The sequence below is a fragment of the Amphiura filiformis genome, chromosome 9 (assembly GCF_039555335.1).
Source record: "Amphiura filiformis chromosome 9, Afil_fr2py, whole genome shotgun sequence".
In the NCBI taxonomy this organism is placed as follows: domain Eukaryota; kingdom Metazoa; phylum Echinodermata; class Ophiuroidea; order Amphilepidida; family Amphiuridae; genus Amphiura; species Amphiura filiformis.
In genome coordinates, this window is record NC_092636.1 from 3,229,606 (window position 1) to 3,256,185 (window position 26,580).

Here is a 26,580-nt window from a genome sequence, read left to right on the forward strand (position 1 = left end):
CGTGAACTTGATGTCCGGATCGATTGAGTTCAAGTGATTCGTAAACTCCTCCGCGTATTGTTTCTTTAACTTTGTATGGGTATCGTCGACATAACGGAACCACCACAAAGGGGGGTGGGGGGCTGATCTTATCGCTTCCTGTTCTAATTGTTCCATATATAAGTTGCAGACGATCGGGGATACAGGTGACCCCATAGCCGCGCCATGGATTTGCTGATAGTAATTTCCATTATACACAAAGTAAGTACAATTCAAACACACTTCGAGAAGTTTTGTCACATGTGCCGCAGACAGGCGGGTCCGATCACTAAGTGTGTTATCCTGTTCCAGACGAGCTTGAATAATTTTTAATGCTTTGTCAACGGGTACAGAGGTAAAAAGAGCAGTGACATCGTAAGATCTTAATTCTTCGTCCTCCTCTACAGTTTCGTTCTTAATTCGCTCTGAGAATTGGCAACGTGGTGTTCTGTCTTACTAACAAGAGGGGCTAAAATGTCAGCAACCAATTTAGCACTACTGTATGTGATTGACCCGACGCTACTCACAATGGGTCTCAGTGGAGTGTCTTTCTTATGAATTTTAGGCAACCCGTAAAATTTAGGTGGAGTTTCGGTGGTGGGGTACAACTGTCTGTACTCAACTCTGTTGATACCACCCTCTTTCTCGATTTCAAGAAGCACAGATGTTAATTGTTTCTTGTACTTACTGGTTGGATCCTTTTTGCCTAAGTTCTTGTAGGTATTTAGTGTCACTAAGAAGTTTCTCACACTTGCGATTGTATTCCTCACTATTCAAGATGACCACCAATCTTCCCTTATCGGCTGGTAAAATTTGGATTGACTGATCTTTCCGAAGCTGTTGCAAAGCTTCCCTCTCCTCTTTAGGAAGGTTAGAGTCAATCTTATTACGGTTCGGGCGAGTGACAAGGTTGACTACTTTCGCTCTCAGTTCACCAGCCTCGCCAGGTGGAAGTTTGCGACATGCCGATTCGGTAGCTGTAACGATGTCAACAACAGGTAATTTTGCGGGTGTAACTGCAAAATTTAACCCCTTTACTAAGACTGACAGTTCCGAATCGTTCAACAGTCTATCCGAGCAGTTCTTTACCCATTTACTGATACACTCCGAGGCGATATTATTCCCTTTTTGTGTGTATTTATCTCACTCTTCCGTTCCACGAGTCGCGTGAATCTCTGTTGTTGTCGGCGTTTAGACAGCTCGTGTTCCTTTAATTGTGAGAGCTCGCATCGTGACGTCACTTCTGTTACAATGTCGCTAGGTAACACATTCGCGGTATTCAAAACATTTCCAATACGATCTTTTTCACTCTCTAAATCATCCAATTTTTTCACTATCTGACCGATCCTTACATTCAACAATGATCTTTCCGCTCTCCTCAGAATAGTATCCGCTTTAGTTCCTTTGACTGTGCTAGATAAACGGAGACTTACTGGTGTTATCCTTTGGTGTTTACAGTGGAGACTAAACTGGAGATGATTCCGATACCGGGCGATTTTACAGCCCGTTTTTTCCAACTGTCTGATGTTATTTAGGCAATCCTTGCCGTAATCATTTCGTATACTAGCATGAAAGTTCATCTGTGTTGGTAGACTTCATAATTGGAAATTTAAACTTATGATCTCAACACAAAATTAAGACGTACCTCAAATTTTCGGTCACAACTTTGACCTTCATCTGGAGACTGGCAACCCAACTTTGGGATCAGTGACCTTTTGGACACTTGACCCCAAAACAATCTTGCTTTTTTGGTTGTACTTTTATTTACAAACTGAATTTATTTGCATATAAAACTACTTAAATTAATCATGTGATGTGATCATTGATCAAGAAGAAGAAGAGGGGGATCTGTGCGTTACACCCGGACCTTAAAGGGCAGGTCTATAGCAAAAACAACATCATATCATTGGCAAGCTAATATTATGAGGACAATGAAAATGACTCCTTTTTTGAGAAAATAAGACGTTTAAAATTGATATTCCGCAAAAACCAACTTAAGCGGTGAGTTCCTTCGAACGAGACAGATTTGGCCTAGAAAACCGGTGACGTCATGAAATGAGATGTGCCCGCTGTGAGAAAAGGGACTATAAACGCTCTCAATGGAAAGAACGTATACTGTTGCTGTTCACAGAAAAAAATTCCAAATTAAGTATTACAAATGTCATGGTTTTTAAACATATGGATAAAATCAGCCGCTTCTTTTTTATAATTATATTAGACAATAATTCGTCGGCTGTATTCCATAGTGGCGTATAGTGATTTTTGGTCATTTTTTTGAAAATTGGCACATATGTCTTTAATGATGTTCTCTTTCATTTTTCTAAGTCTCATCAGTCATAATTAGCTAATTAATTAGTAATTGATTAATTAAATGTGGCGTATAGTTACAAAGTGACATTTTTCGTATTCCATAGTGGCGTATCGACCATACGCCACTTTTTATACACATTTTATAATTATGAAATATCGGCAAAAATGAAAAACATCGTATGTCATAGTGGCGTACGCGTATCGGACCTATACGCCACTATGGAATACGATGTTTTCATTTTGCCGATATTTCATAATTATAAATGTGTATAAAAAAAGTGGCGTATGGTCGATACGCCACTATGGAATACGAAAAAAAGGTTAGGTATTGCGTTTTGTTCGTTTTCCATAGTGACGTATAGTTTTATTGTCAGTTTGCCAGCAAAAGTATGTATTTATTTCTTTTGAAAAATATATAACAATAAAATCTATTTAGTTTACTACAGAAATTTCACATCATTTACAAAATATAATGAATGTCTGATTTACACAACTCGATTTTAAATTGGCATTTCTTCAAACCCGATTTTCTCGAAAAGTTGTTTATTCGCGGCGCCCCACTATACGCCACTATGGAATACGGACGACGAATTGTGATATTACAATTCATATGTATATCAATATCATGAGAAATATTAGGCCTAAAAAATAAATACATAATTTGAGCTTAGAATTTCATCTGAGACTAGCATATAAACCGTGTTAGTCCACAAACTCATGTATCTGATTTCCCTGTATATTGCAATGCTATAGTTTCAGTTGGATGAAATATAACAAAGCAAACGCATAGTAACAATTACTGTGTGGGCTTTGTTCCCGAAAGAGAACAATAACGTGCATATTGTTATGCAGCATTGTTATGGTAAGTGATAGTACAACTCATTGTTGCTAATGTCAAACTTGTCAGAGTGATTGCGATTGTATGATAAGAGCACGATAAAGTGTCCGCTCCATTTACCTACGTCATCAGTCAAACGGGGAGAACACGTACGCTTCAAACGGGGAAGAACACGTACGAGGCTGAACTTTACCCACACAATTTCTCCTTTTTCAGGAGAAATACGCACAAAATAATTGCAACAAGTGTCAACATGTAATGTAATAAATGTTCTCTTCGAATAGAGATAAACTTGTTTTTGCTATAGACCTGCCCTTTAAGTCGAGGCCCGAAAGATATCTCTGACACAAAGAAAAATGCGGACATCTGTGGATAGGATATGGGATGGGAAAGGAGGGAGGAAAGGAGAGGAGGGGAGGAGCGGAGAGAACTCGTGCGCGAGAGCTTGAATTCGCGAGTTCATGACTTTATATGTCACGAAAATAGGATCTCTCGAGATAACAAAAGCGGAGTTCATTCATGAGTTCTTGAGATCCTGACTTGGCTTCTTTGGGATGGTGCGAGAGGTTGTGGTACTAACCCCGGCGGTGTCTAGTACGCTCTCGTGTAAAAATTGAGTTGGCTTTAAATTCTCCTGGACAAGGAACTTACTGCTAATTGTCTCGTTGTAACCCGTACGAAACTCGGGGAGCCGATCCTGGCTGCAAAGGTTAATTGTGTAATGTCTAGGGTGTGCGCTTCTTAGTAGCAAGTCCCTCTCTTATTGGGCTATTACAGAAATTAACGGCATCTACCCTAAAGAAGACATGGGAATCCCAAATGAGTTTTCCCATGTCTTCTTTAGGGGTAAAAAGCCGTCCTTAGCAATTGCGAGCACCAACATGCTATATACACCCCCCCCCACACACACACACACCCACACCCACACACACTTTTGAACATGAGAGTCCGTGATCATTATTTTTAGAATCGAATTAAATATTCATAGCTGATTGAGCATTGATTATCGGTTATCGACTATCGATTAACACACTCAAACGCTGTTTACCAGCGTGCTAAGGTAAGACTGTGATGAAATCCGTAGGCATGATACTCTATGTACTACTGCTGGCTATGTTTTTTTTCTTATTTCAGTTGTCTTATGATCTACGAGGTCAGATGTGTCAAATTTGTCTACCCTAAAGAAGACATGGGAATCCCAAAAATGTTTGAGTTTTCCCAAAAAAGTTTGATTTTTCCCAATCCCATGTCTTCTTTAGGGTAGGGCCAAAAATATCTTGAAGCGCCCATTGTTTAATGGTTTATGGAATGATGTGGACCGTAGTGGTCAGCGATAACCTGTAAAGTGTGCTAAGGCTTGTGGATCAACGTCTAGACGTTGTGCCTGTGCGTAGCGCACTATAAATCACTGAGCTTGTTTCATAATTATCTTTACTATTTCTTTATTTCAAACTGTCACGAACACAAGAAGTTGGGATTCGTGATCGCAAGATCGTGACTTACATGATATAGGAAGAGTAGTTGAAATTGACACTGTACACGTATAACGTTGCGCAAAAGCGAAATGAAAGAGAACCAAGTGTACTGTGTATATCAACTGCCTAAAATGCTTCACCTTCCAACGCGCTTTACCTTACCTTGACAACCAAGGACTTCAAAACGAAGGCTGATATGTACATTCCACGCGGTAGGTTGTATTCGGATAAAACGCGCTTCAACAAGTGTAGGGAAAAGATTGGTGACAACCGTAGTTTGGTCTGTATTTCCATCAAATATCTGTGACAGGGATAAGATTTCAATATCAATAAGAAGGCAATACATGGTTTGTCCAAAGTTATCAAGTAAATATTAAATGCTATTATAAATGTATACCCTAAAATGAATGTTAGATGGATCCCTGTTAGTGGCGTAGCCAAGAAGGGGCAGCAAATTGGTTGTGGAACAATGGCCCTTTACAGTCAGCCCATAGCTAAAGACAGCCCGTCACCCATTCATATTTTAAGTTTTTTTAATATTTACAGTACCCGTCAATGTCCCTCATTCTTCAGGCCCTGCCGTCTATCGGGAGCTATTTTGTAATTTTAGTTTGATGGCAATTGTTTCTTTATAACGAACATATTCTTAAAGTAGGTAATGGGGTTACGCATCCTGCACAAGAACAAATAATACACAATTCGCTACTTGCACGGTTCCGCCATTATGCACTATGTGCGGGAGAGCCTCGAACTGGCAGCATACATGAATGGGAATTGAACTAGTCATAACGTTCTGTGTAAGGTTACATAATTCATCCTTTCATGTATGCTGCCAGTTCGAGGCTCTCCCCGCACATAGTGCATAATGGCGGAACCGTGCAAGTAGCGAATGGGGAACGATTGCTCGCTACGAGATGAAACAGAATATATTAAATAAGAAAGAATGAACCGTTTACCAACCCAAAGTGTTACAATTAAACATGACAACAAATAAATACAAATCCCAACCGGCACACAACCCAACTTGAAAAAAAAAAGCAAGGGAATGTGCCGGCATGGGAATCGAACCCACGACCTTCCGACCTCTAGACGGACGCCTTATCCATTAGGCTGCCAGCTCCCACTGATAAACGGTGGTTAAAACTGGGTCTAATGTAAAGCAGTCGAGGTATACAATACACACAAACTGTTATAAATATGCCTATAGCTTTAGAACTAATAATTGTTTACACAATGTTTCAACATAGAGAAGGATGATTTATTTACGCACATTTTGAAACCACATTCGTCCAATTTCGTTCAATATTCACAACACAGCAGTTGCAGCTATTTGTAAAATTTATTAATTTGAAGTCAGTGCCACAATGCTTGCGTAAGAACCATTGATTGCTGTAAACTGCAACTTTTAAATTCGTGTATTTTTCTTTAAAAGCACTAGTGTTGTTAATATTGAACGACATGGACAAATGGGGTATCAAAGTGCGCGTAAATAAATCTTCCTTCTGCCTATGTTTAAATATTGTGAAAAGATTATTATTAGTTCTGAAGCTATAGACCTATTTATAACAGCTGCGTTACTTTTTGTGCAGACTTTATAATGTATGGCCCGTTGTGAACCACTATTCAGAGACCGTGTATGAAGGGACTCGAAACGGATTATTGATAGCTATTGTCAAGCTATTGTTAAGCTATTGCAGGAAAGTTGAAAAAGAAGGAGGGAGAACGGAATTATATCCTTGAGATAATCCCGTAGGTAATCCTGTCGCACCTATTCATAGTCCTTTATTCTCAAATAGTTACACATCTACTTGAAAGTAGCCTTTGATGTGATGTGTGTTGCCGACTACGGTTGATTAATTTTCACTCCAGAATTGAAACCATATCCAATGTTTCTATAGAGAATCCCTTGAAAGTATGACACGTGTGTGTTAAGTACCTGATGTTGCTCTGAAGGGATGCCACACGTGGATACTATAAGAAAGAAATGTAGTTTTGTAAAGATTCCAAAAAAATCCGCCCATTTTGGAACATATATTAATTATTTAGGAGAGTATTTTAGGATTTTGTTAGAAAAGGGATGATTTTTGATCATCTATATTTTATTGTTTTATGTATTTTCCTGTCATTTCCTGCAAACCTAATAAAGATATTTTGATAATTGAAAATAGGCTGTATCATAAATCGTAGAGGTTGAAAGCGTAACCAAGTGTGCAAAATTATTATTTGCCATGGAACTTCGGTCATTGAGCGTGTTTATAGTGGTGTGCGGTATTTATACGGTATCCTTATACGCATATGGGATTAGGATAAAATGTGACTTATCCGTTATCTCGGCTGTTTATAGTGGCAATCAATAGCGCTATTCTGAATCCGAGGTGATTGAACTCAGCGTGTTCGAGGTCACCGCAATGCAATGTGGGAGACACAAATATGGAGCCAGTTTCAAATAGTTTACCGTCGAAACCATACCGGCCATTTTTTAAAACATTATTGCAACAGTACCGTACTATATTTTTAGGTGATGTGTTATTGCAGTGACAAATTTGAGCTCGGAGAGTTATATTACCCTGCTCCACTTCCTTGAATAACGGTATCGTTAATCCCTGTCTGTTTATAGTGGCCGTATACGGAATGAATATACTGCAATATCCATCGATATCGAAGGATATCAGTTCCGTATAATATGTGCGGCAAATAGCGCTATGGTCTGTTTATAGTGGCGACCAATACCGTATAAGATGTACTTATACCCTAAATACCGGATAATCTGGCTCACTATAAACAGGCTCATATTTTATTTGAAATAAACTGGATGTTAGGATCTGCATGCATGGTATGCATAGTATTGATGGTATACAGACACTGACCTTTCCCTAAAACTAGTAAGCAGCAACTTGTGTATCACACCCGTCATGGGTTCGAACCCTTTTGTTGTATTTTATTGTTAAACCTAAATAGCGTGATTGCTTTTGAATGAGCGGCAACACACATATTTTGTTTGAGGATAGCTGGATCTATCTCCTTTCTTTACATCTTCTCTGGCTATTGTTATCAGGTTATCTTTTACGACCTTCGATACCATGCGAGTTGTGCCGAGGGCGCGATATTTGATTTCTTATTATTTACTCATGTTGCCCTACAAAATACCAAAAACAAATCAAAATATTCCACTATTTTCAAAAGTTATGTAAAATTGTGTAAAATGTCTATCCTGTGTCGAAAATAATTTCTGTGTAGCGTTGAGAATCATTTACATAGAATTTTTGAGACAAAATGTGATAATTGTGTGGAGATACAGAATGCTAGAACAAACAAATTTAAATTTTTTCTTGCATGTGTACACCGTACGCTGTCTGTTCCTACTGATTTGAATACTGAAATAATTCTTTGATGAATTATGTTTGCATTTCTAGAGTATAAGGCTGCGTTCACATAGAAGTATACTATTCGGGTATACGGTGCACGTTTTGCAGGTGCACGCGTATAGCTTAAATCGAGCAAGGCAATTTCATAGTACCGGGTCACATAAGGCTACGATCACATAGAAGTATACTATTCGGGTATACGGTGCACGTTTTGCAGGTGTACGCGTATTGCTTAAATCGAGCAAGGTAATTTCATAGTACCGGGTCACATAAGGCTGAGTTCACATAGAAGTATACGGTATACGGTATTCGCTATACGAAATACGCTCATTCGATCAGGCTGAGTTCATATAGGAGTATACTATGTGAACTCAGCCTGATCGAATGAGCGTATTTCGTATAGCGAATAGCGAGTAACAATATCAGTTTACCCATTTTCTTCGTCTTATCAAATGCTTGTAACTTTACTTCTTGAGGTCACATTGCATTCAATGAGGTGTCATAATGTGCAGAATTAGATAGTGCATCTATTGTGGGTCGATTTACCCACATATGGTTTAGGTTTTTCAAATTAGGACGGTATACGCTGCACTAAAATCGAACACGCACGATTCCCACTATACTATACTATACGCAGGTATACGGCCTATTCGAATAGCTTTTATGTGACCCGGTACTATGAAATTACCTTGCTCGATTTAAGCTATACGCGTGCACCTGCAAAACGTACACCGTATACCCGAATACGTGCGTGTTCGATTTTAGTGCAGCGTATACCGTCCTAATTTTAAAACTAAACCATATGTGGGTAAATTCTGCACATTATGACACCTCATGGAATGCAATGTATACCCGAATAGTATACTTCTATGCGATCGTAGCCTTATGTGACCCGGTACTATGAAATTGCCTTGCTCGATTTAAGCTATACGCGTGCACCTGCAAAACGTACACCGTATACCCGAATACGTGCGTGTTCGATTTTAGTGCAGCGTATACCGTCCTAATTTTAAAACTAAACCATATGTGGGTAAATTCTGCACATTATGACACCTCATGGAATGCAATGTGACCTCAAGAAGTAAAGTTACAAGCATTTGATTAGACGAAGAAAATGGGTAAACTGACCTATCATGCCTATACTCGCTAATCGCTATACGAAATACGCTCATTCGATCAGGCTGAGTTCACATAGTATACTCCTATATGAACTCAGCCTGATCGAATGAGCGTATTTCGTATAGCGAATACCGTATACCGTATACTTCTATGAGCGTGTTTATAGTGAGCCAGATTATCCGGTATTTAGAGTATACCTTATACGGTATTGGTCGCCACTATAAACAGACCAATAGCGCTACTTGCCGCACATATTATACGGAACTGATATCCTTCGATATCGATGGATATTGCAGTATATTCATTCCGTATACGGCCACTATAAACAGACAGGGATTAACGATACCGTTATTCAAGGAAGTGGAGCAGGGTTGTATAACTCTCCCAGCTCAAATTTATCACTGTAATAACACATCACCTACAAATATGGTACAATACTGTAGCAATAATGTTTAAAAAATAGGCCGGTATCGTTGCGACGGCAAACTATTTGAAACTGTGAAAATATTTGTGCCTCCCACATTGCATTGCGGTGACCTCGAACACGCTGAGTTCAACCACCTCGTATTCAGAATAGCGCTATTGGTTGTCACTATAAACAGCCGAGATACACGGTCCCTTCATACACGGTCCCTGCACTAATTCAATGTATCAACCTTCAAATTACTTTGTATTGGCGTGGGCTTCAATGTGAGATACAAAACACAATATGAAAAAACTTATGTGCGCAGTTCTTCGATTGACACTACAAACTCACCATTGCGTCTTGATTGTTATGTGACAGCACATAGTGCCAATCAATGCCGTCATTACTATGCTGAACTTTGAATTCTGTCACCCACTGTGGACAACAATCGCTACCTCCAAGAAGGCGGGCATCCACGTTATAAGCTCTTCCTTGAATCAACACTCCAGTAACCCCTACTAAGACACCTAGGTCTACTTGGATCCATTGGCTGATGTTATTGTATTTGGCACTCCACGATCCAACAGTAGGGTACTCTGCTGGACGATTCAATCGAGCATTACTAGGTCCATGGTAGTCATCCCATACGGTGGAAGCCGTGAGTTTGTTGTCAGGTATACGACCATCTTCTATACCAAGACTTGCTTGGCAAGCAGCGGCTAAAAGATACAAAGTTAAAGCAATAATTGAATATATGAATACAAAACCCACCCAAGTCCATACTATGGCCAAATTGAGTTACGCATGGAAAATTGTTGCTACACATAGGCCTGTCATATATATGAAAGAACAACTCAAATTCATCCTCTGTGTCTATTGAGCATGTGAGAGATAGCATGCATGAAAGAACCACCCAAGTCCAGGATTTGAGTCTTGTAACACACTGATTGAAATCCAGTATGTATAAAAGTCCACTTGTAACACATTCATTTCTGGAGAGTGACTTTTGAAAGAAAAAATGGGTTTAATCAAGGAAAGTGTGTGATTTATATTACATGGCAGTATGCGTATCAACATTATACATACCTGTGTGCTTTATTTTGTATTATCTTACTAGTGGTAATCTCATTCCAACATTGTTGTCTTTGTATATGATTAAAAAAAACCAGCATTTAAAATGAACCCCCACGATTCAAAAAGTCCAGCATTTAAAATGAACCCACACGAAGTCGCTGAAATGCTAATCGTCATACCTATTACAGTTTAACCCACTCATTTGCACGTAAAACTTACCATATTGACCAGGTAAATCTAACTGAAGGAATTAAGGGGGTTCGAAACGATGTTTCTGGAAAACAGAAACTGAATTTAGAACCATTTGAATAGATTGAATAAGTTAAGCTAAATACACTGAGCAAAATAGTTTTTGTTTGAAGGAAATCGGACATACGGTTGTCAAGATATGCATGTTTTAGTTTCTTTGTATTAATTATTTGTGTTAATGAGGAAAATTGGCAAAATGTGCTCATGAATATTCATGTTTGCCAATATTATACCAATATCTTATGAATAAACCTTCACACTACTTTTATTTTATATGATTTTGACATGAAACTTTGCCAATGTGTTTCTATGGCCTAAAACATTATGTGATTTTCCTGCCCATCTAATTTGCATATTTGCATAATTAATTAGCATTATACTTAAGGCTAATTAATTATGCAAATATGCAAATTGATTTGCAGGAAAATCACATGTTAAAGGTTTAGGTCATGGAGACACATTGGCAAAGTTTCAGGTCAAAATTTAAAGGTAAAAGTAGTATGAAGGTTTATTCATAAAATATTGGGAAAATATTGGCAAAAATTAATATTAATGAGCACATTTTGCCAATTCTTCATTAACTTCATCAATATATTGGCAAAAAACAATAGAATACAAAGAATCTTTTCAACAGCAATATCTCAAAAACCGTTTGTCCGATTTGGCTCAAATTTTAGAATTAAGATTATTTTGCATATCTCTCTGCAACAAGTATATTTTAATCTCAATCAGAGCAACTTGATTGTGCCTTTCGTACCACCTTAAAATGATACACGGGTTTTTTTTCTCAAAATCACTTCCCCTGGACTTGGGTGGGTTTTGAATTCATGTATTCAATTGTATATAACATTTTATGAGGAGGATGTCGTCATTTTGAAAACTCGAAATGATCATGATCACTAGGGTGAATCTGAAAAAGACGAAATTTAAAATTTCAATGGGCTACCTTCTCATTTGGTACATTATGGTTAAAAAACATCGCATGAAAAAGATTATACGTTTTGTATAAATGTTAAAGGTCCCTACCGGAATTTTGTGATTTTTGAGGTGAATCATTTTTTTCTTTGTTTTCAGTTTCAAAAAGTCAGATGGATGCCAAAAGACTGTCACATATTTTTGACATGACAAATTCTTTTATAATCATGGATATCTGTAAGAATAAAGTTAAAGATTCATCACAAAACACACAAAACTGAAAATCCTTGTTGGGGGAGGGCATCGTTTAAACACATCTGCTTTTATTCCTGTTACTTGTTTGAATTATTCATTACTATACATATTCAGTTCATCACTAACAAAAGCTTGTACGCCTAAAATCACTTCATATTATTAAATAAAGTCGTGTTCACACAGTCGGACTTAAATCACTTATTACCGGACTTAAATTACGTCGGTAATAGTATCGGATATAAGTGGCAGTGTGAATGAGCGTCGGATATAACTAAACATCTCAAAAAAATAACTAACCCCTTAAATAATGACAATTAATCAAAAACGGGTGATTGTATTACATATCTGTAAAATGCGTTGGGAGCTGAATTTATTTCTGCACATTTTGACACCTCATTTGTAGCAATTGACTAAATATTGATGTCACAGCGTACAAATAAATCAATGTAACCCAATATTTGAAAGTTGCAGTAAATTCTATTGATTTTGCATTCAGTATAATGGAAGGAAATCTGTGGAATGATATCCGAGTGTTTTTGTATTGTAAAAATTTGTATGTAAGTGCAACTTTCAAATATGGACCTCACTACATTAAATTGACCGGTGTTTTATTGTTTTCTCGGCTATCGTATCAAATGAGGTGTCAAAATGCGCAGAAATAAATTCTGCTTCCAACGCATTTTACAGATTCCCAATACAATAGCCCGTTTTTGAATAATGGCCATTATTTAAGGAGGGTTAGTTACTTGTAGTAATTACGGGTTAGGATTAGGGTTAGGATTAGAATTACGGTTAGTGTTATGGCCCATGTTTAGGGTTTAGGGTTATAGGGTACCGTATGTAGGAGGGGTCTGCAATTACCTTGGATAAAATACAGTTGTTTGTGTGGGTGTGTAGGGGTGTACAGGTACATGTATGGCTATGTGAATATAAACCTGTGATTCATATGAAGAATGTGCATGGTCTTTTTTATAGTACAAGGACAAATTGGCCAATGCCAGAGGCTATATGCATACCAATGTGTGTACATCTACAAATGAGAAATTTTTGGTGGTTTGCTTTTCATTGCAAATTGCAGTCATTTTAAATTATCGCAGTTTTTTTTAATTGCAACGTCCTACGCACAAAATGGCGTTTAATTTACTCGCAACATTACGCGTCTGGTAAAGCCGTGAAATTGTGCCTATTTAGAGGATATCTCATCATTTGTATAATGTACATCATCACTATACTTGTCCATGTTATCAAAGATATGGCTATATGCAGCTGTGAATTTCCAGCCCCCCCCCCTATGGCCAGGGTACCAGGGGGAGGGGTGGCTGGGACTTATACCAGGGCTAAATTTCAAAAATGTTAAAACTCCCGGCCAAGTCCCGGACCGACGGGAAACAACACATGGCCGCCCTACAGGGACACATTTTGTGTCAATGCCCGTCTGTTATAAACTGCCCGGCTATTTGTTCCGGGTACTCTGCACTGCAGGCAGGGGTTGGAGTGGGTCAGGGACTCAGGGTTTCAATTGACAAGTGCATTATCAACAGTCTTCATTTTCACGTGCATGAAATCTATAAGCTTAACTACTGAACATACGGGCCTATGCACCCCCTACAATCATAATTACTCACGTCACTAGTATCACAGGGTCAGGGTTTCTATTGACAAGTGCATTATCAACAGCATTGCATTTTCACGTGCATGAAATATATAAGCTTACTGAACATACAGGTCTATGTACCCCCCCCCCCAATACACACAATCATAATTACTCACATCACTAGTATCACAGACATTCAAATTCCATCATGAAATCTATTCGGCTTTCATAGTACACTGATTTTCAAGTTCAAACGCTAGTTCTTCAAAGGTGCTGAATTCCACCATCGTGCATATCGCATTCAGCAAATTAACATAAGGGCGCACATCACTGAAAAGTGATGCCAGTTTTTCTCTATAAAAATGCTGTTTAAAATCATTTAAACAATTTTTGATATCTGCCATCTGTGATACACTTGTAGGATTTAATATTACTAATCATTACCAATCCAAATTTATGCAAATTTCTGCTCATTTTAATGCTTACTTTTATTATCTATGTTTTTTTTTAGAATAAAAATTAATTAAGATTTGTTCCAAGTCTACCATGTTACGATACTGATAATTCAATAAAAAAACTTTTTAGACTGCAACAAGTCTGTCCTAAAACAATTTATTTATTTGGATAATAAATTGGACATTCAAAATCATACTTGATACACAAAGTGAATTTAATTTCAAGTTTAAAATAAATCTAGACTTAGTAAAGTCCAAAATGAAAATCTTTCTGTTTTAAGCTTATTTACATTCATCCAATTCTTGATTTCAGCAATACACTGCATTGCCTAAGGAGCTTGATATACCCTGGGCCACTCGGCTATATGGGTGTATACACGCGTGACCATTTTTGTGAAAGAACGCGGAACGCACTTCCCAAAAATAATGGGCGTTTTTCAAGCTAGTTGAAGGTGCAAACCTGTTTTATGAAGTATATTTGAGTTCAACTTCTTTAATAGTGAGAAATCGCGCTAAATCTGTCTAGGGTCGTTTTTTACCGAAAATACCAAAACTTTTTTGAAATTTTGAAAACATTTCGTCTCACGTGTGTAGTGTATTATGGTTGAGTTTCCTAGACTGATGCCTTCATTCGTCAACCTTTTTACTTTATTGGGTTGACGACTGAGGAAAATTATGAGTTAAAAAAGTGACAGAGTTTGTAACACGATTATGATGACATTGAGACGGCGCAACGGCGCAGTACACGGCCCCGATAATTCGTCGCGCTATGGCGCACAGCCAAAATCGCGTGATAATATTTTTACGAGTCCGCCACGACACGAACAGTAAGTTTTTCAGTTGTCATAGAGCCTAGTCTATAAGTTTCCCCCATCACTGGTACTGAACACATTATGCACCCACAAATCACGAGATCAGTGCATTGCATGGCATAGCACAACAATAAATGAAGCAAGTAGTTCAACTGCTAAGTCGAATATCGTTGTGCGAAATAAGGCATACCAGTTTCCATACATGAAATGCACAATTAAGCAAGATTATTTTAACATGTTTAAGGTGTGGTGCTATTTTGGATTTTACCCACGGTGACCTGTAGAGGTCGATGCTACAATCTTCTTGACAGATGCAGCAAACGTATTCGTCTGATCACAAGGATTACAAAATGTATAGTTTGTGCTATCTACGGCACATCGTTACTGGGTTATTACTAGGTCAAAATATCACATTTTTCATTGGTTTGTACAGGGGTAAAACACATTGCCTGATCAGGAAATATCTATCCTACAATGCATTGCGCGTATACTTGCTCCCGTTCCGTTTAAGTATTAATTACAAGATACAGAAAATAATTAGGAAGGCTGGAACAACCATTTTATAGTAAAAGCAATGAATGATGACCTTTATTAATTAAATTTGTGAAAATTAATGGTTTTATTTAATATACAAAATAACAATGCTCACTGGCAAATAATAAAAATTAACATCAGATTTGCGTGATACAATATGTTATACAAAATATCCAAAACAAGATACGCGATCAAAAATTAAAATAAAGTGTCCATCACATAAAATTATCCAAAATGTTGGTTTGTCCGAAAGGAAAAAGAAACCACTCTGTCTATCTACTGTGTTAACCTTCTGAGATATACGGTAAAAGTCAAAGGCCATTGACAGGACACATGCGTGTTCGTCACTACAGCTTTAGTTTCCTTCACCTTCGCAACACGCTATGTGGATGACTGGAATCACACTGACGGCGGAGGAGAATATTATAAAAACGGACTAATTCTATCAAGCATATATGTATAGTACGTCAACAACCGCCGGCGCGCCGCTGTCATATTCCATCGGTTTACTACCGAATAATATTGTATGCTCAACATACATGTATAATTTGAAATTGTAAACATGTTAAGGGGTACTACACCCATTGATTTTTTTTTTGCATTTTTTGCATTTTGTGAAGAAATTACAAAAAAAAATTGGACAAAGTGGTATGCAAAATGAAGGGGCAAATCTTCTCGTTTTATTGGTGGCATCGGTATCAACGTAGCTTACATGCTTTTAAAAGTAGAAGCCAAAAGGTGGTACATCACTGATGATTTAAATTCACTTCATTTTGGAAAGCTTACTATCAACGGATTTCGTTAAAATTTTGGATATGTGTTGCTAACACATTAGGGAAATAATGTTGATATGTAAAATGGGAATAAGTGGTCCCTGATTTCTTTTATGACTTCATGAACTTGGTGCTCCACAACTATCAAAAAACGAACCTGTTAAAATGCTTCTATTTTCAATGTTGAGCTATATTTTGTATTTTTAACTTGCGACATTATTTCACTGAAACTTAATTAAGCCATAGGTAACAGGTTACCACAACCATACTACAGCAATGTTGAAAAAATTGTATTTCTTGTCACCTATACCACCATATTGGGTAGTTTTCCGTAAGCTTAGCTTTTGTGATTTTGGTAACTATTTTATATTTATTTGTGAAATCCATCTGAACTAGGCATTCTAAATTGTACTCACCATTTACATCCCAAGGTATATTAGTATATCCACCTTGCACTTCTCGATATATATCCAGTTAAGACAGAATATCAAAATTATTCCTCATTCTGATATCACAGACTCTCACATGTGTATTCAAAATTGATGCTTAAATTTGACCTGAACCAATTGACCTATAACCTGACATACGGTGACCTAATAGCCTTTTCTTCTCCTAACAACACATAGTATTGACTTGACTAATGACTATATGCATCTATTGTGTAAGTGTTTATTTAATTTATTCAGTGTTATATATTTTGCATGTACCACTAGATTTTCTATACAGAGTATAACAAAGGATTTAATGTATTCTATTCATGTACCCTACTTGAACATGTTGAAAGGAATAAATTATGGTTTGTTATGAAACACAGATCTGAGTTACTAGGATACACAGTAAACAAAAAATATATAGGACTAAAATGACTTACTACAATGTGTAAAAGCATTTTTTTTCTTCTTTTTTTCATTTTTTTTTATTCCACATGATCCGTGCATATATCGCCTAGCTATAAATGACAAAATATTTTTAGACCAATCAAACCAATATATGGGTGTAGTACGCCCTTAACTAATATATTTTTGTATTACGACACGTGAATAACATCCGCTAATTGCTGCCTTATGTCTAGACTGTAGCGCCGAAATCACGGGATGGCTAATTGCTGCCTTATGTCTAGACTGTAGCCCTGAAATCACGGGATGGCTAAATAGCTTGAATGAGGGTAAGGGTTTAGGTATGGTTTGGGTAAGGGTTAGGTTTAGGTTATCTACTATACCGTAGCATTTTCCGTCTCTGCGATCAAAAAGAATCCTCTCTTGCAATAACATTCGCGTATATTCTTTCGAACTTCACACACTTCATTGTTAGTGTATAGTAATAAGACATATTTACTGTACCGTAGCATTTTCCGTCTTTGCTATCAAGAAAGAATCCTCTCTTACAATAACATTTGCGTATATTCTTTCGCTCTTCACACACTTCATTATCGTCACATTCATTTGATTGACAATCTGGATTGTTTGCCGATGTACAATTACATTTCTTCGTACAATCAGTTGAAATATAACTTTCACCAAGCTGGAGAATAAAAATCAAATACGTTAAAAAGTTCTTTATATTTCAATTTCTAACAGTCGGTAGGCCTTACATTAACAACACAAGCGAAACTATAAATGTAAAACAAGTAATAGTAGCCATTTGATGCACCATTTTCACCCTTTTTGAGCTATTTATTATTTTCTAACCGCACATGTTTATGCGTTTCATTCACGGACCCGACTTTCGGCCCGCTGGATTTAGGCATGGACCTACTCAATTACGTTTACTTTTACTTTCTCATTTTTTCCCATGTTTTCCCAGTCCAATTTCAGCACCTTTTGGCAATAGAATAAGTTTATGGTCCAGTAACTGGTGAAATATGAAATAAAGTCGCGCGAAGTGCGCAAACATTGGCAGGAGAGGCCATGTGATTTTTATGGGGCAAAATTTGCTAGTTGTCCCCCCTGACCCCCTGTGGAGTCGCCCCTGTCTGTTATATAGGCTATCTAAGTTATATTATTAGGAGGGCTTGCATTCCTTTAATTTTAATAATTGCAAAAAAATGAGGGTGGTACAAATAGTACAAAGTTTACCTAAAAAGGAAAAAGGGTACTAATAGTGGTTTTGTATAAAATTCAAAGAAAATCAAAACATGTTGACAGATTTAAGATATTACTAACAATTCTTGTTTAGGTTTGATCAATATCATGAAACTTTTACAATGAACTTACTGGGATGAAATTCGAGTCAACAAAGCATCCAGGCGCTACGGAAAACATAAATAAATAACAAAACAAATAAAACGTTATACTCAAGTCCTTTTATCTTTTCAGTTTCTGTTAGTCTATTGTTCAGAAAAGCATATTTTTTCCATTTTACAGGAGATGCATTTTTGTGTTTCACTAGTTGGTATACGTTTTATCTATAAATATGACATAAAATTTCAATTAAAAAAAGGAGATTGCGGCAGGTATATTTCTAATTATCGTTGGTGGGTGGTTAGTAGACTGGGAGCCCAGAAGATTCAATCAGCTCAGAAGACACAAAAGGTTATGTAAGTATAGGGCCAAGATTCAATATTCCATGTTGCTGCCGCTGTACGGGCAGCCTGGGGTCACAAAATAGGGAGCCAAAATATGCATTTATTCAGCTCATGAGACGGGAGCCCTGTACGGGGCCCAGACAGTAGCCTCAAAGGGTCCGATGCCCCATAACTGGTTATTCAGCAAAAGAGACAAAAGGATGGATATTTTAATTGGAACTATTGCACATAGGTTTACAAAACGCTAATAACAGCAACTCGTCCCTGTATGGCCCAGACAGTAGCCTCAAAGGGCCCGGTATCCCATAACTTGTTATTCAGCTGAAGAAACAGGTGGATGGATCTTTTTGAATTGGTACTATTGCACATTGGAGCCTACAAAAATTACCAATGACAGCAATTTTTTCCTGTACGGGGGTCCAGACAGTAGCCTCAAAGGGCCCAATGCCCCATAAATGGTTATTCAGCTGAAGAGACACATAGACTGATTTTATTTAAAGCCATATTATAACATTTGTTGAGCAGAACGCCCTCAAAAAATTTTTAATTCTGGTTTTTACACGATTGTAATGTACTTTAGTCAATAAAGATACTCTGCAAAAATCAAAACTTTAGGTGCTGTAGTTTTGTCAAAATCCGCGATTTTAAATAAAACGATGGAACCGGCGTTTTATTATTACGATGGAAATATAAGTCAAACACATATGCACAGTACGTACACGGCGTGCGGGACACACATCACACACACCCCGATGATCGTACCGTATTACAACCGTGGGAGTAACATGCATGGGCGCTAGTAGTAAATTCCAATTTTCTATGCTTTACCTCACTTGTTCGGCTCAAAATTAGAAGGGGACATATCTAACAGTTTTTATGGAAAATAAATACTAATCTATTTTTACAGAAATGTTATAATATGGCTTTAATTGGAACTATTGGGGTCTACAAAAATACCAATGACAGCAACTTTTTCATGTACGTGGAAAGCCCAGACAGACGCCTCAAAAGGCTCGATGTCCCATAACTGATTATTCAGCCAAAGTGACACATGGATGGATCTTTTTAATTGAACTATTACATATTGTGGTGTACAAAAATACCAAAAACAGCAACTTTGTCCTATACAGGGGCTAAGACAGAAGCCTCAAAGTGCCTGAGGCCCATAACTGGTTATTCAGCCAGCATCAGATAGCTACTTTATCAATACCAGTATCAAAAATAGATAACTATTTCAGCAATACCAATGTCAGCAGTAGTCAGTCAGTAAATAGCAACTTCATCAATATCAATATCAGATGTAGGTAATTACTTCATCAATAACGATATCAGCAGTAGTATTTTAAAGCCTCATTCGGCACAATGCGACTTTATTCCCTCATGTTATACCAATTTTGATTGAAAAAAGAGAGCATTTCAAAATTAACACTTCCTTCTTTCAGGGTGATACCCACTGCATTTTTAACAGGCTCCCTACAGTTGGCTGAATAGCCAGTTATGGGACATGGGGCCCTTTTAGGATACTATCTGGGCCCCGTATAGGAAACAGTTGCTGTCATTGGTATTTTTGTAAACCCCAATATGCAATAGTTCCAATACAAAAGATCTGCGTGTCTCTTTGGCTGAAATCTTTTTGCTGCTTTTTAAAAGCTAGTGTGAACACATTTCAAGAACTTATATAGGCACTTGATTATATAGGCACTATAAAAGCAAACCACATTTGCCAATCAGTGGTCCACGGCAGCTTAAGAACAACAAGAGTCAAGGGTACAGTAAAGCATCAGACATTTGAAATAAGATGCTTTAATATGCACTCTGCTCTTAAACATGTTGGAGGATGGTGCGCCGTTGTCAGATATGTCTTCGACTACCCCATCTGGTAGGCTATTCCAAACGTGAAATTAAGTGTGGATGAAGGTCCTGCCAGTAGGCATGGTTCTAGAAACTGGTACTGTGAGAGCATGGAGAGGCATGGACAAGCTTGGACGGGTAGCCCTTCTGACTATAAATGACCTTAGTAGCTGTGCCTTCAGATCTGGTGGGCAAAAGCTGGTGTGCATTTTATAGAGGACTGTTGTTGCAACCACTTGAAGTCCTTGATAGAGAAATGTGATGTTCAGCTCTGTACTTGCTTCCTCTTCTCTCACGCCTATGATTAGAAGGGTCTTCTTCTGAATAAGAGTCTAGTAATCCTAGAGTGGTGGTGCTGGCACTCATCTAAGAGAGTGAGGCGTATTCCATCACACTGCAAACTTGAGCCTTGTAAACATTTGCTATGCTCTGCCTCTGACATCAAGTTTATTTGCAACCGCCCAGCTTCTGTCCTGCTCTGGATGAGACGTTGTCCAGGTCAGCTTGCTGTCGACTGTGACTCCCAGGATCTCCAGCTCCTATTTCTCAGCCAGTTTGGTGGTACCAAACAGAATATTTAACTTGGTTGGATTACTCTTTCTTAATATTGTCATTGCCTAACGTTTCAATGTCTCTAAGGTCACCATCCGTCTGTCATGCCTATCTGCCCAAATCCTCATTTTCTCCATCAGGTCTCTGTTCAGGCTATCAGTCTCTAGGTAAAATCTCACAAAACAAGGTGGAATTATCTGTGTAGAATTAGAATTGGGTTTCACACTCATCACCCAGGTCAGCAATGATGACAAAGAACAAAAGTGGGTTCAATATTGACCCCTGTGATGTATTGTGGTATGGCCTTAATCCAAACGGTCTATCTGATATCAGTTGGTATCCAAGGAGGTACTTCTGAAGTTGGTATTGCATATTGTACAGTATATAACAGCCTCCTTGATCTTGCTGATGATGCAGAGATGGGGCGGTACATAGATGAATTAGACTTCGAATCTCTTGTGAATAGGGATAATGCAGACTTCTATTGGAGAAGCAAAGCTCAAACATCAGACTGAGTGGTCTTGCAAGTGCTACTGTTTAGGACCAAATACAGGAAAAAAGTTGCTGTTATTGGTGTTTTACTACAATATGCAATAGTTCCAATTCAAAAAGATCCATCCACGTGTCTCTTCAGCTGAATAACCAGTTATGGAATATCGGGCCCATTGAGGCTACTGTCTGGGCCCTCATACTGGAAAAAAGTAGCTGTCATTTGTATTTTGTAATCCCCAATGGATAGAAGTTCCAATTCAAAAGATTCATCCATATGTCACTTCAGCTGAATAACCAGTTATGGGGCATCGCGCCCTTTGAGGCTACTGTATGGATCTCTGTACAGGAAAGAGTTGCCGTCATTGGTATTTTTGTACACCCAAATGTGTTATAGTTCCAATGCAGACAGATTCATTCATGTATTTCTTCAGCTGAATAACACCATATGGGCGGGCCTCTTTGGGGCTACTGTCTGAGCCCCCATACATTCCAAAATTGCTGTCATCGCTATAGGCATGAAAAATATCCTCCTGGGAGTGATATTTATCAAATTTTGTCCATGTGTCGCATGAGCTGAATAAATGCATATTTTGACCCCTATTTTGTGACCCCAGGTTGCCCGTACAGGGTGTGACCAGGCAGCAATATGGTATATTGAATCTTGGCCTATATTAACATATCCAGGCCATTAAACCTTTTGTGTCTTCTGAGCTGAATAAATCTCTTCTGAGCTCCCAGTATATAGAGCCATTATTAGTGGATTTCTGTACGGTTATAAGATTCAGATTAACATCTAGAAAATTAACTTATTTAAAGGAAATCTGTACCATAAACTAATCAATGGCTATATAGTTGCAGTAATAATAAAAACGACAAACAGTAAAAGTCCCAAGCTTATATGCGTCCAAATAAAGGAGAAATTCTTAATTCCTTACGACGATCAGCGGTCAGTTTGCAATCAATGGTGGCTGCCATATTGATACCCGATGTATTTTTTTATTACGCTGTAACGGTACCCCGATTTTGAAACCTGAGAAATCCGTGCCACAAGCCTCGTCCTTCGTGGACTTTGGTGACACGAAGCGAATACTACCAAAGTTCAGATTCAACATTCGTTCAAAAGAAAACGCGACAATTTTTACCCATAAAACTACAGAACACGGTTGTTTGATGTATATAGAATTGGCTTCATTATTAACTAAATGCAAACTATAGATGGCGCTATTTATCCTAAATCATATTTCTTTATTTGCAAGGGGTCGGTGATTAATACTGCCATTAAAACAGCTGGAGTAGGTGCATCAAGCAACAACGAAATTTTATAAACATATTTCATCAAACAATAAAAAGAATTATCTGTATTAAAAGCTTGAAAGAGTAATTTCCAGTAACTAAATAGCGCCACCAATTTTGTCATTTATAGATACATTTTATATCCGAAAAAGCTATAAAAATGCTATAGAAGTGAATAATTATGTAAAAGAGTGGAAATCAAAGTTGAGAATGACTCAAATGCATCTGTATACAGAATCATGATATCATATTTAGCTGTTTAAGCCTAAATTTTGGTTGTACATTATGCTTTGTTTTAAAAACTAATAAATGATCACATCAAACAACCGTGAGAAGAACATAAAAAAATGTATTTTAAGTAATCTTTATGATCAACAATGTCTTTTGAGAACGAAAAGTGTAAAAACAACACTAAAAACCAAAATTCGTCGCGAATGCCACACAGCAACACACGCTCGCCGAAGGTAGCCGTGGGTCTGTGTGAAAGGTTACACTACCGCTTGTGGCAGAAAGGATTCGCAAGCAGCTATCATGGCGGCTTCCTTGAATCGCAGAAACGAAGGATTAAAAGTGTTCTTTAATCTTTGTTATAAATATTCCGAAATTCATATAGACCGTTTGGTATGTTTAATTTAGGGGTATATACCATTGATTAGTTTATGGTACAGATTTCCTTTAAGGTTTGTTTTATCAATGCCGACCAATGTTTCATATAAGACGATACAGATGAAACTGTATACATTTAGCAAGAAAATGGATATCCGACTTGTTTCGGTGTTGGAAAAAATGTCATACTCATTATATAATATACTTTTTTACTTTTTCTTTCTTCAAAATCCGCACGTAAGTGGGTTATAATATTACTCTACGACAAGGTTAGATACCCGTTTATGGTTTCTTTTATAAGAATGAAATGTCTTATTGAATCAAGGCATAGTCTTTAATTTTTTTAATAGACTGCACAGAAGAAACATTTAAACAAACTTCTGAAACGTAAATAATGGTAGCTTAAATGACAGCATCAAAATTTGGCTGAAAATGTTAAATTGAATAAATCAATGATGTATTGTTAAAATTATAGCATGTTTTAAAATTATATAAAATTATATCACATATCTAATGAGGCTGCTTGATATGTTTGGTTGAAAAACAAGTTTTTTTACTTTTGTAGACTATGACATCATGGGAGCTCTCAAATTACCTGTTATAGTTACGTTGAACGATGCCGAACATTCATTGTTGGAAGGATCTTTCCCTGTATAAGTTACCTCATGGATGCCATATCCGAAAGGTTCTCCAGAATTGTAATTTGATGTAAGTGCTATCTGTTCACCAGAATTGTCACTTGCTGTGGGTGGAGGCCACGTCACGACAGCTGTCGCTTGATTGGGGTCAGTGGCTTTAGATATATCAGAAGGCATACCGGAGATAGCACAGGGTTCTTCATCTGTTGAAACAATCAAAAACAAGTCAAATGAGGTACTATACGGAAAGTGAAGAGCTGAAGCTGGGATGTCCAGGTCACTTTATAATCTTGAACATAGTTGCACTCATTTACCATATGGGAAGTTCTTGGTTGATCTGGCAATTGAAAAGAACCTGATTTGTGCTAACACTTATTTTAGGAAGAGGAAAAGAAAGCTGTGGACTTTCTGCAGCCCAGCAGGAAGCAGGTATCAACTGGATTATATCCTTCTTCGTAAAAAGTGGAGAAACAGCCTACTAAACGCAGAAGCATACAATACCTTCTAAAGTGTAGGATCAGATCATAGAATTGTGACATCAAGGATCAGACTCAGCCTGAGAAAGACCAAGACCCTGCCTAGAGGGAAGAACCATGACTGGAAAACACTCTGCTCAGACTCCAAGCTTCAGTAGCTATATACTGTTGAAGTACACAACAGGTTTCAACCCTTGGAGGAAGTGGAGGAAACAGCTACTGAGAGGTATGAAAGATTCATAAAAGCCAACAGTGAAGCAGCAGAAAAGGTGATACCAGTTAAAAAGAAGAATAGGAAGGTGCGGCTTTCAAGTGATATTAGAGTGACGAGAGCAAGAGATGACATCAGAGTAACCTATGATGCGTACCAGTTGGATGCAACTGAGGAAAACAGACACAGATATAAGGAAGCCAAGGCAAACTTAGAGGAAGCATATAATACTGCTACGGAAGAAGATCTAAGTAAAAGGCTAAGAGCAGTTGAGGAAGCGCATGACAACTGCAAGCATGGACAAAGCTGGAAGCTGATTAATGAAATAACTGGAAGGAAAGCATCAATGAAAGGTCAGCTGAAGGGAGACACACAGAATGATTAACAACTGGTTCACCCAATTTAAAGATCTTCTAGGTAGCCCTCCAGAAATAGATGGAGAAGATGAGGATATTGTACCAGTGGCCAAGGATCTAAACATCAATGTGGCACCATTTAGTCAGGAGGAATATGCAAAGGCAAAGACTGCACTGGTAGAAAGGAAGAGTTGTGGAGGGGATGGCATTCCACCAGAGGTACTTAAAAGATGTAATCTGGATGGCATAGTGTTAGAGTTTTGCAACAATGCACTGATTAAAGGAAGTAAGCCTGACCAGTGGTCTATCCTTAACATAGTACCAATTCCTAAGTCAGGAATCTTAGTCAAGCAGGAAACTATCGAGGGATAAGCTTAAGCTCAGTTGTAGCCAAGATATTCAACAAAATGATTCTCAATAGGATCAGGCCTGAAGTAGACAAAGTGCTTAGGATCAGCCTGCAATAATAACTTTCATAGTCTTCAGGAAAGCCTTTGATACCATTCATAGAGGAAAGATGCTGCAAATTATCAAAGCCTATGGAATCCCTAATCAACTTGTGGAAGGTATAGCAAGAATGCATGAAGATACCAAGGCAAAAGTAGTTTCTCCAGATGGAGAAACTGATCTGTTTGATATACTTGCTGGTGTACTGCAAGGAGACACCCTTGCCCCATACCTCTTTTTGGTGGTTTTGGACTACGCATTGAGGGAGGCAGTCGAAGGCAGAGAAGAGCAGCTTGGATTCCAGCTGGAAAAGAGAAGAAGCAGACGAATAGGACCTGAAGTGCTAACAGATCTGGACTTTGCAGACGACATAGCCCTACTTTCAGAGGAATCCACTAAGCACAAGAGCTACTGCAAAGGGTTGAATCATCTGTTGGAAAAGTTGGCCTCAAAATGAATGCTTCAAAAACAAAGTTCATGTCATTCAACCATAGTCAAGAGATATCTATGCAGACAAACAATGGCACCAAACTAGATGAGGTGAGCGACTTCAAGTATCTGGGTGCATGGATGGCTAGCACGGAAAAAGACGTAAAACACGCACAGCAGCTGCATGGAGAGCATGTAACAGCCTCAACAAAATCCTCTCCCAAGGAAATTCATGACTCGTTTATTTTCTGCTACCGTCGAATCTGTACTAATCTATGGATGTGAAGCATGGACCATGTCTCCCAGATTATGTACAGAACTTGATGGTTGCTACACAAGAATGCTTAGAGCAGTTTACAACATCAATTGGAAGCAGAACATCACAAACAAAGAGGTGTATGGGGACCTACCGAAACTTTCACTGAAGATCATAGAGAGGAGGACACGTTTCGCTGGGCATGCATACAGAAGCAAAAATGAGCCTGTAGCCAAGCTGATCCATTGGACACCAAA

At 38.0% G+C, this 26,580-nt stretch overlaps 1 protein-coding gene across 1 annotated transcript in view; it reads right to left on the reverse strand.

Moving 5' to 3' along the window:
- The window catches only part of LOC140160458 (uncharacterized), a 39,963-nt gene extending 15,638 nt beyond the window's left edge, over positions 1-24,325 (reverse strand). Inside the window, exons 1-5 of the mRNA XM_072183693.1 lie at positions 24,106-24,325; positions 18,406-18,440; positions 17,533-17,713; positions 9,883-10,250; positions 4,804-4,942 (exon numbers count right to left, since the gene is read on the reverse strand). Coding sequence (XP_072039794.1) covers positions 4,804-4,942; positions 9,883-10,250; positions 17,533-17,713; positions 18,406-18,440; positions 24,106-24,325 — 943 coding nt within the window. The remainder of the gene's footprint in view (positions 1-4,803; positions 4,943-9,882; positions 10,251-17,532; positions 17,714-18,405; positions 18,441-24,105) is intronic.
- Positions 24,326-26,580: the final 2,255 nt, after the last annotated feature.